Source organism: Pomacea canaliculata, linkage group LG8, assembly GCF_003073045.1.
Source record: "Pomacea canaliculata isolate SZHN2017 linkage group LG8, ASM307304v1, whole genome shotgun sequence".
Taxonomy (NCBI): domain Eukaryota; kingdom Metazoa; phylum Mollusca; class Gastropoda; order Architaenioglossa; family Ampullariidae; genus Pomacea; species Pomacea canaliculata.
In genome coordinates this window covers 4,370,572-4,380,946 of record NC_037597.1, presented here as the reverse complement: position 1 = coordinate 4,380,946, position 10,375 = coordinate 4,370,572, and the positions used below count along the sequence as shown (strand labels likewise).

The following is a 10,375-nucleotide window of genomic DNA, read 5'->3' as shown; positions in this document are numbered from 1 at the left end:
CAACAATCGACACGTTAGTAAGCCAGTAAAAAAAAAAAAAAAAAGCCATAAGCCAGGGGCTCGATCCTTCGTTGAATTCACATCGAGCATCAGCTTCACCGACATAAGCACCGGTCAGTCGCATCCTAGGCCTGTGGAAGTTCCAGCAACATCTGAACATCAACAACCATCTGGAAACCAAACAACGAGCACCAGGCTTGTCCTGATCCCATATTTATCTAGCGTCCGACAAAATAATAATAAAAAAACAAAACAAGAAGACGAGAAGGTAGGAAGTCACATAGTGATCCTAGGGGCAGAGAACATAACTCCATCGTAATATAAATTTATATTTATTGGTTCACGTGGAGACAAATACTCTTTCATGTGTTTTTACATCCCCTGATAAATCAGGTATCCATTTCCGTCAAACAATTGAGACTTAAAAGCCTCGGCACAGGTCAGAGGTCAGGCAGGCTGATGTAACTATCCCCCACTCTTCCTCTCTCTCCCTTCCCCACAAAGTCAACAAAACACTCACAATCATTATGTAAAACCAGTTAGACGCATTTTTAAGATGTTCTCCTGTCAGAAAAATACCAATCTATTCGACACAAAAAAAAATGAATGACTTATCGTTTTTGGTTAATTTAACTTCTCATTCGTGGGTAATATGGTTCACTGCTAGTTAATTTAATATCCCTTTTGGTTAATGTGATTGATTTAACATCCCTTTTGGCTTATTTAAAGTGGAAAGGCGGATCGGCATGTCAGATTTACGACCCTTGACCTCCGAGGTCAACAGCGAACAGAAGGGCGACCTTACCATGCAAAGTTTCTGTAGATGCGATACGCATTGCACGCGCTAGGTTAATTTATTACTGAAGTCTTTCATCAGTACAATACTTTACTTACCTGGTGTTCCCGCCATTGGACGAGTATGACATGTGCAATGAACTTACTTTTGTGTCATATAACAGGGGGTGGGGGTGGGGGTGGAACCATCTCGAATGCTGTTATCAAACATACTTCATGACACAAACGGACACACATTGTAAGACTGAACTTTCTACACTTGATGAATCAGCAGTTCTCATTGAATACATCAATCTAGCGACACCCGCCATCTCTCTCTCTCCCTTAATGTCCTGGAACTTCTAAGGAAGAAAAGGTGGCATTCAACATCTGGATCAGCTGCTGTTAGCAAGCTTCACCACATGTTTGTTCAACCAGCCTCCACTCGCCCGTCCATTCACCCTCCGACTTTCAAGTCAGGAAAAAAGCTTGGCGTGAGCTCAGGTCACGTGTAACTGTCGGAACTCCTCTGAGATGAACTGTCTGGAAATCAGTTCGGTTTTTTTTCCTTTTCGTTTTTTTTTTTGTATTTTTTTTTGTGTTTTTTTTTGGGGGAGCGTTTTCGTGACCATAACACTCTGGTCACAAGGGACAATTAAATGTCTGTGTAAGTGTACACCACACAATGCTGAAACCTGAAACCGCATCTAGCTTTGGCCCTTCATCTTGCGAGTGGACGGATGCCTCTGATCAGTGGAGAGAGATACTGCATCCATTAAGTTGATAAAAGAGAACATGTACACAACTTATCTTCCTTTTTTAAAAAAAGTTCTTCCTCGTTTTAGAGGGGAAACCATGTTAGTGATTTCTCGTGTGCCTTCTAATCCAATGTTGATCTCGGCTCGGTGGCGCTTAAAACGTTCGTCACTAATACAATGAGGGTCAGGTGCCTAGGTTCGCATCTTGTTCCGGGCGCACATTTTTTTTTTCTGTCTGTGGCTCCTATTTACACTTGTTCGGGATACAGTCTTACTGCTGACTCGGCTTAAAATGCTGATTAGAAATCGATCTTCGATTCCCTCATGACCTCTGTACAAGAATCCTTGTTGAATGCCGCAGGGTGAATCCATGTTAGTCCAGAGATTTTAGGCAAGGCAACTAGTTAAGATAGACCTGGCTCTTCCTGCGGCCACGACTCAAAACTAACATACGCGGCATGGAGAGACGCAGTGCAGCTTGTTGTACCAATGTGACGTCACTTCCGCTGGCGTCAAGTCGGGCATGGACAACATAGAGTCCTCGCATACTTTGAAACACTGCCATCGCTTGTCCTAAGAAAATGAAATAATAATAATAATAATAACAACAACAATAAAAAGAACAAAGAATAATAATGATGAAGAAGAAATTGGTAGAGCACAGCATGTGGCGTGGAGGTTAGTTGAATGCGCTCTACACGAAGCACTACAAACGAGCCGACAGTGAACAATACAATAACTACAAGTGTCAGTAAACAAATTACACTACATCAAACCCGAAGCAAGTGCGCGGAGGTAGATGAAGAATTAAGAAGTGAACAGAAGAGGTCACTTGATCAGGACAGACAATAAGCACGAGGGACACATGAACACAAACAGACAGAAAGAAATTGATAACTCAGTTTATTTGTGTTCAGTCACTGCTTTAATCAAAAGATCTTTGTCAGAAATAAAATTGTCTTTTTTACGAGAGGGGAGGGACTTTCCCCTTCCAGAAGAATGAGAGGAGCTGCAGGCTTCATGCTCAGTTGTCTTTCTGTTGAGTACGAAACGGAAAATGATGTATTAGTGTCAAATTAAGTGAAAGTGAAACATTTATTTTACTTTAGATTTCTATCTTAATAGAAGGAAATTAAAAACTAACCTTGTGATTATTGTTGTGTGCACGATGTCCTAGCTGCCTCTTTCCGCTATGGCTGTTGTTTATTTGTTGTTGTTGTTGTTGTTGCATGTTGTATGCAAACACAGAACCTAGCGGTTTGTATTTGTTTGCACCAAACTTAAAAGTTCACGGTAACCTCTTCAGCTCGTGAGGTATTTTTCAGCCATTACAATTTCCTGATGTTCAAAAAAAATCTTTTCTTTGTCGATCTACACCGCGAGTACAGACCCACAGACTAGAAACGGCATTTTGAATTCTCGCCAAGTGCTCTACGATTGTCGCTGCAAGACACCTGTGGTGACCGAGGTCTGAATTTAAAAAGGTGAACTAATCAAAGCATCTTTTCGGTTTGGCTGGATCGATTTGATGGATCGGAAAAGCAATTTAAGACGAAGTATAGATTTCAAACCCTGGCAGATGAAAACTTCATGACCGCCATCACAAGAAGACGAAGAAAAAAATGAGGGAATCCGTTTGACCCAACTTTCTCTCATGAAAATGCATTAAAAACAGCCTGACCTTTAGAATAGCTTAAACCCTCAAACGCTCATTGACGTTTTGTTTTCTGTTAGAAACAAACAAACAAACAAACAAACAAACAAACAAACAAACAAACAAACAAACACGTTTTCACTGTGTGCGTGCTTGCAAGAAGGATTGTCAGCCTTTTTACCTCCCAGAGTGAGAAAGCGATCATCTAACGACAGCCAGGTGTTTTTCGCGAAGTGTGTCACGTGACAGCAAACGTCTGCATGGAAGATGGTGACACTGACCACCACACTCTGACGTCACTAGTGTCCGACAAACACGTCAGCACCACAATGTAAGTCTCTCTAACACGCCAGTGGCCAGCGATGTGCTCCGGTAGAAAGTTTCTCCTCATTACTATCGATACTCAGAAACGGACTCCAGCCTAGTCCCGCTGTTTGACATCACGTGACCGCAGTCTTACCGAAGCGCAAGTTCAAAAATCGAGGAAGCATGTCTCGATGTGCAACAGGGAGGGAGGAAGGGAGGGAGGGAGAAGTCTGAGTTATCGGTTATTGCATCTCACCTGAATCAGTCGTGGTGCCAACGGCGCCAGCCAAATGCCCATGGACACGTCTTCTCCCTGTTAACAGGAAATGAATTAAGAAAAATAACCCAGTCAGATAAAACCAGCTCAGTGCAAAGGTCAAACTTTTTTGTAGCCACAACAAAAAGCAAAACAAGATACCAGGACCCGGTTGCATTGCTCGGGCGCAAGGCCTTAGTCGGGACGTAGCAGGGGTATAGTACCCGACTAAATTTACGACCGTTGCATTGCTCCCGACTAGGCGAATTTTAGTCCGCAGCTCGGGTGTAACTTTAGTCCAACCAGGGGGTTGGCGTAGCAGCCGACTAGCAAGTGACTAACTTACGAGCGTCCACAGCAACTCGGTTTTCGTTTATAAATTTTACAGAAGAAACGTAGGATGACGATGTGAAACTTGTTTTTGGTAGATGAAAGTTATGTACTTTTACAAAATGGACCTTAAACTTGTTAATCGTTATCGTGAACTATAACAAAATACAGCGAAAGCGAGCCTTCGGAGTCACGTTTTCGATTCTATTCTTCGGGATGTTTTGAAACAGTTTCAGGAGATACGATCAACGCGCATAGGTCGACAGTTTCTCGAACAATTCACCGTGTTTCTAAGGCTCTTACAAATCGTCTAAATAAATCAACTACCTAGCCAGAGGGATGAAAAAATGCAGAAATCATAATTTTACGCAATCGCTGGATTTCCAAGCGTGTTTGGGTGCGTAAATGACACTCATGTAAAAATACAGGGACCGTCTGAGCACGAACGTGAATTTGTAAATAAAAAAGGTTATCATTCAATAGATGTACAGCTAGTTTGTGATAGTGGCATAAATATAATTAACTGTGTTGTTAAGTATTCTGGAAATAGTCATGACACCAGGATTTTGACCGAGTCAAAGCTGTATACCGAGCTTATGAAGTACATCCTTGATTAGTCAGGGGATAAACTCAAGAAAGAATTGAAGATGCAACGGTGTACTGAAAACACGCCTTCCTTGCCTTTTAAAGAAACATCAAGGTATGTCATACTAAATTATATTGGAGTCATAAGTTTTGGAAACAATATTTTTACATTATATTTGAATATTATGTCCACATGAAGGAAGAGAAAATTATAATAACTGCCTTATGTTTTTTTTTTCAAGTTAGTGTCTTACATGTTAATAAATTAATATATTATATTTTGCACAAATAACAAAGAGCAGAAAGTAATGGGCATGTTTGAATGTGTTCACATGTGTCTCTTCAGTAAAACTTTTGCATGTATAACATGCAAACCTTTCAAGCCATGTTTCCCCTAAAGAAATAAATTAACATATATTTATGCACTTACATCTAAGCTTTTTTCTCACGTATACTGTTCAGTTTTGTTATTAATTTGGTTAAAATCATTTTCTAGGTTTAGCAGTTGTTGTGTGCCCATGTCATTTGTGTAAAGATGCAGAATATATGATTCCTTTTTGCCTATTTGCAGGTACAGTCCAAAGAGAGCTATAGTTATCATCATGGCATGCATAGTATTGCACAAGTATAGCATTCTGTATGATGAGCATGCTGATAATCATGATGTTCAACTTTATGGAGGTCAACAAGCCTTAAGTGCAAGAACAAAGCAAGAGTCCCTTATTCACAGATCCTTCTCCTAGAGCTTTAATATTTTATGGTAAAGTACAATTTATTTGTATGCAGAATTTCAAAGTTAAAATTAAGACATGTCTTTTTCATCAGATTAAGCAAAACTTGTGATCAGCATAAGTCCTCCTAGAGGTTTAAGATGAAGGCTGGATGAATAACAGCCTCAAACATGCAGTGTTTGTCATATATGTAGACCAGCCAGCCTTGTCAGTAATTTTGAAAGCTTTTGTATAAAGATGTCCTGGTAAAAGTTCATAAAGAGTTTCAAATATGCGACACAGGACTAGTTTTAAATAATGATTACCCTGCATTTGGTTAATGGTATAGGAAGGTGTGATTACTGTGGGGAGGGATGTGTGGAGGTCAAATGTCCCATCACCATGAAAGGTAGAAACAAAAGTGCTGATGATTTTGGATGGTGAACATCCCCAAACAGTGGGAGCTTTAAACTAAGCACAACACCTAGTTATTTTACCCAGGTACAGCTTCAAATGTTCCTTACTGGAACTTATGATTTTCTTGTATGGTCACCACACTCACTCATTATTACTAATACAGTGTATGTTTTCCTGATTCTGGAATGTTGCAGCACAGAGGGACTTTCATTTCCACAAGTGCTGCAGCAGGGACCAGATGATGGAAGTCGTATGATTCTTTGTGACACTCTCCCTATCAGGGCTTACAATGAAGAGGGTACCAACTGGGAAAAAGATGTGCTTCTAGAAAGTGGTTTAAATTTGTATGAAGCCAGATAATTCAAGCAATTTTCTCTTTTTATATTTTTTTTTTTTTTCAGTAAAAGAGCTTTTTTCAATGAAAATAGTTTTGTCTTAGTTTTAAATATCTGTGTGGCTCAGTATGCACACATTGTAGGTTTTCGAGCCTACATGTAAATACTGTAGTTCTTAGCGTTTACAGGTGTATATTACAGATTTTAGTGTGCACATGTTTTTTTTCCCTCTGTTGGACCACCCCTTTGCCATGGTCAAGTGGTATGCTTGTCTCAATGACCCCCAGAAATATGCCGACAGGAGCACTAGCTCCTGGCATGGTCACCCATTTTGGAGAGATCAAAAGTGGTTCACTGGTCCTCTAGGTTAAAGGGGTTGGGCAATGGACTAACAATTCATTCATATAAAAGCATATGGTTACTGAAACTGGCGACATCCCAACAAACTGTGGGACATGTCTGAGATGGCAATTACACGATTGCATACTGAAAAATATTTCATTTATAATACACAATATGCAAAAAACAGATTACATGAACTACAATTATGTTTGTACCTGGATTCACCTTTTCAACTGAACAATTTTCATTATCACCTGAATAAAGTAGAGAGGGAGCACTTGAACTGTCATTGAATAGTCCTGAGCTCATTTCAATAGGGGGAGAGAGCAGTAACATTACATTCCTCGCTTGCTGTTGACTAGAATGAAAACCAATACATAGTGTACGGCAGAATTTACTTTTAATGATTGCAAAAATAAAAAGAAAAAAAAAAGATTTTATATATATCCCGTTTGTCAACTCCTTTTTCAAGACAAGGATTTAGGATTCTTGCACTTTCTTTTTTTATTCCCTCAAAAAATATGTGCATTTTAACATGTTAGAATGTTGGTACCATGCAGCATAACAGACATACAGGTTGCACCCAATTCATCAACCAATACATGAATGCTGACTAATAGTGACATGATCTAATACACATTCAGCTATGAGGACTTAAGAATGAAAAGTTTAAATAATCAACACAAAAAAGAACTACAGCTAGTAAGTTCCAACTAATTACAATAATATATAAAGTAAATATATAAAATAAAATAAAAATTACATTAATATTTAAGAACTATTAATGTTGTTTAAAAGAAACTGCCATGATTCATGATACTGGCTATAAATAGACAAGAATGATCAATTAACAGAGCGTTTAAATATTTTTTAGTAACTGATGTGTTCAACGCCATTGAAACTTGGATTAATAATGATAAATGCAAAATTTGTAAAGCACATACCCTCCTAAGGAGCTTGTTCTTAGCTCTTAAGAACAAGAACCAAACATGGACAACATGCAAGGAACAGGAAAACAAATAACATATGAACTATAAAAGAATACACAACAGTACTAACAAAGAATAAATTCAAATACAGAAAACAAAGAGGAACTAAATAACAAGAGCTGAGAGTAACATGTTATTGAAACATATCATGATTATGCAACCCAAACATAATTTAGGATTGCATCAATCTACTCTGCAATCTGAGGTTGTGGACTTCATTTTGTACAGGGCAGCTTTACATTGTGGACATTGTTTATCACTCGCGGAGCATTTCTTCATTGCCTGAAAATAACAAATTGCAACCTGTGTCAGCCAGAGCGATACTTTATTTTCCAAATTGATTCCACCTATCCAAAAGAAAACTATTTTTATGCATTACTTTTGTGGTTGTTTACATGCAAAAAACTTAAAACAGTTTATTTACCTCATGCATTGATCGTTCTGCCGACGACTGGGCACATACCGTCCTCGCCACATCTTTCCGCTGCTTCTTTTAGTTGCAGTCCGTTCGAAATTTTGACAAGAGCAACGTCTGATTTGCAGCGACTGTCACTATTAATCCATAGACGTTTTATTTTTCAATTTGTCTTTCACTTTTGCATCTGACATTTTCGAGATTAGAGTGATCTCCCGCGTGAAAATTTCGTTTCGCGGTGGAAACCCGTGAAGGTTTTTGTAAAACCCTTAGTCCGTAGTTACTAGTTCGGACGTGGCTAGTCGCGAGGCTAGTCCAGAGCAGTGCAACCGGCGTAAGTGAGGAGACTAGCTAGTCGGGTATAAGGGGGTTTAGTCGGGACTAGCAGGGGACTAGCTACGCCCGAGCAATGCAACCGGGTCCAGGGGCGGTAGTTATGAAGCGAAAATAAGTCAATGTCTACAGGCAGAACTCGAAAAGCGTCTGGTTTCCAACATGATGAAGTGGTCTCCAACCCTGTGTTGTTTTCGCCAGGAGCCTTACTTAGAAAGCGGCTTAGGGTAGGGAAGTATGAACAGTGTCCCAGAAGTATGGACACCGGTTTATAACTTATGAAACAATACACTTTCCTTGTGTTTCCGATTTTGCCCTGGAGAAACGACTTACTCTCGCTTCATAACTGCGGCCCAGGTACTGAACGGCAGAAGGTGGCGAAGTGTGTTAGAGATACAGTTGAGTGCACTTACAAACTATATCTGTGCAAACTTTTAAAAAGCACAAAAATATTGGGCGATACGTTGAACTGTGGTACAATTTGAAAAATAAATAATATACAATAATTAATATACAGTTTAAAATAATGCATTGTACTGCTGATGTCTGTCAGCTGTAACCAAATGAAACATCTCTACTGTTTATATTCCAATATTTGTCCATACATATATATATGTATACAGGGTCACATGCACGTTCCAGAAATGCAATCTGGATACAGCAGATTTCTGACAGAATTAAAACTTCCTGCATATACCTGGAAAGAATGCAGGTGTCGGGCGTTGTCCGCCAGCCAGGTGTGCAGGTTACGGGACACGACGTAGCCAGAGCCGCAGGGGAAGGTGGGATACACCGAGGACGGGAAGTCGGGCTCACGCCATTTTCCCGTTCTTTCCACCACCCAGTCCCTCCTGAAACTTCACAAGACCAGGCAAGAATTCATACTCGTATGCTCGCTATTAAAAGTGCACGCGCGCGCACACACACAAAAGACACACAATGAGTATTCACGATAAGAGGTCGAGTATATGAACACACAAACATACACACAATGAGTATTAACGATAAGAGGTCGAGGATAGTGTTCACTTAGATATATCAACACACACACACGCAACAGCGCCATCTGACATGTCTAGTGGCACCACCACACCACCTCCACCTCCACGTAGGAGATGCTCGCCAGCTATTGGACAGATGGAAGGTTGGAGATGGTTGGGGTGGAAGGTGGAATTTGGATAAAGTTTCCTCATGCGCTCCGCGTCCTCCTATCTGGAGAAGTCTCTCTCTTTTTTTTTTTTTTTGACAGACGGGGCCCTTTTCCGGTGGGCATTTGGCCCTGATTACAACGAAATTGTCCGAGATTGCATCTCTCTGCAGTGGAATTGCGTTTTTCTCGTAAACACTTCACGTCTGACATGGACGGTTCTGCTGCACTGCTCACGTGATGTGTTTCATAATTTGTGTTTTTATGTCCGTTGATCATCTGGAAGCTGACAATACAGTCTGTCCTCTTCCTGATTAGTCACAAGGACACTTTGTGGCCACGTGCAACCACTTTTTTCTTGTAATCAATTGTATAGAAGGTAGAAGACACGGAAGTTAGTTACCCATCCCTATTTATTTATATTAAAAATCGAAAGAAAAATGACCAACAAGATTACTATCTGCGCATTTGTCTGGAGGCCGTTCTCTATGTTTACTATTCTTGGGAGAAATAAAAAATCCGGAAAGGCTTGGAGACTATTTCGACTTAAATTATTTGTCCTATAACTGTTCCACATCAAGTATGGCGCCAATTCTGACATCAGGGGATGGTCCATATTTTTCAAGAACTTCAGATGTCACCTTACTGATAGTGTTGTGTACAGCAACTGTCATTGCAACAGCTAAGTCTAACAATTTTCAGTCTTCACACTGACTATGACCTTTAAGGTAAAATAACTTATGTGTCTGTATCAATCTACATCTGTCCTCCTTGGTGAAATTTCAATTGGATATTTTCGCAAAAAAGACATGTAAGGACAGCAGTAGGTGTCACTACATGTTTACCGTTGGTCTCCGTTAAGGTAGACCTATAACTTGCAATATGGTATTTTCCTGTTGTTCAATTTACGATACAACCCTAAATATTATCATATTCTTAGCCGTCACCATGCTAGACCTAGACAGCCTCATGTTTCACAGCCACCCGTGTTTGTGGAAAGGTTCGTCTACGGATTAGAACTGCA

General features: G+C 40.0%; 1 protein-coding gene and 1 long non-coding RNA gene across 2 annotated transcripts in view; both read right to left on the bottom strand.

The window, feature by feature from the left end:
• Positions 1-2,237: 2,237 nt before the first annotated feature.
• The window catches only part of LOC112570564 (UDP-GalNAc:beta-1,3-N-acetylgalactosaminyltransferase 2-like), a 178,891-nt gene continuing 170,753 nt past the window's right edge, over positions 2,238-10,375 (bottom strand). The window contains exons 11-13 of the mRNA XM_025249077.1: positions 8,902-9,061; positions 3,749-3,805; positions 2,238-2,568 (exon numbers count right to left, since the gene is read on the bottom strand). Of these exons, the coding sequence (XP_025104862.1) occupies positions 2,557-2,568; positions 3,749-3,805; positions 8,902-9,061 (229 nt within the window). The 3' untranslated portion in view covers positions 2,238-2,556. The remainder of the gene's footprint in view (positions 2,569-3,748; positions 3,806-8,901; positions 9,062-10,375) is intronic.
• On the bottom strand, positions 6,124-8,321 carry LOC112570568. The gene is made up of 3 exons (XR_003100650.1): positions 7,881-8,321; positions 7,696-7,738; positions 6,124-6,825 (listed from the first exon to the last, which is right to left on the bottom strand). It is a non-coding gene; the product is annotated as an uncharacterized LOC112570568 (long non-coding RNA).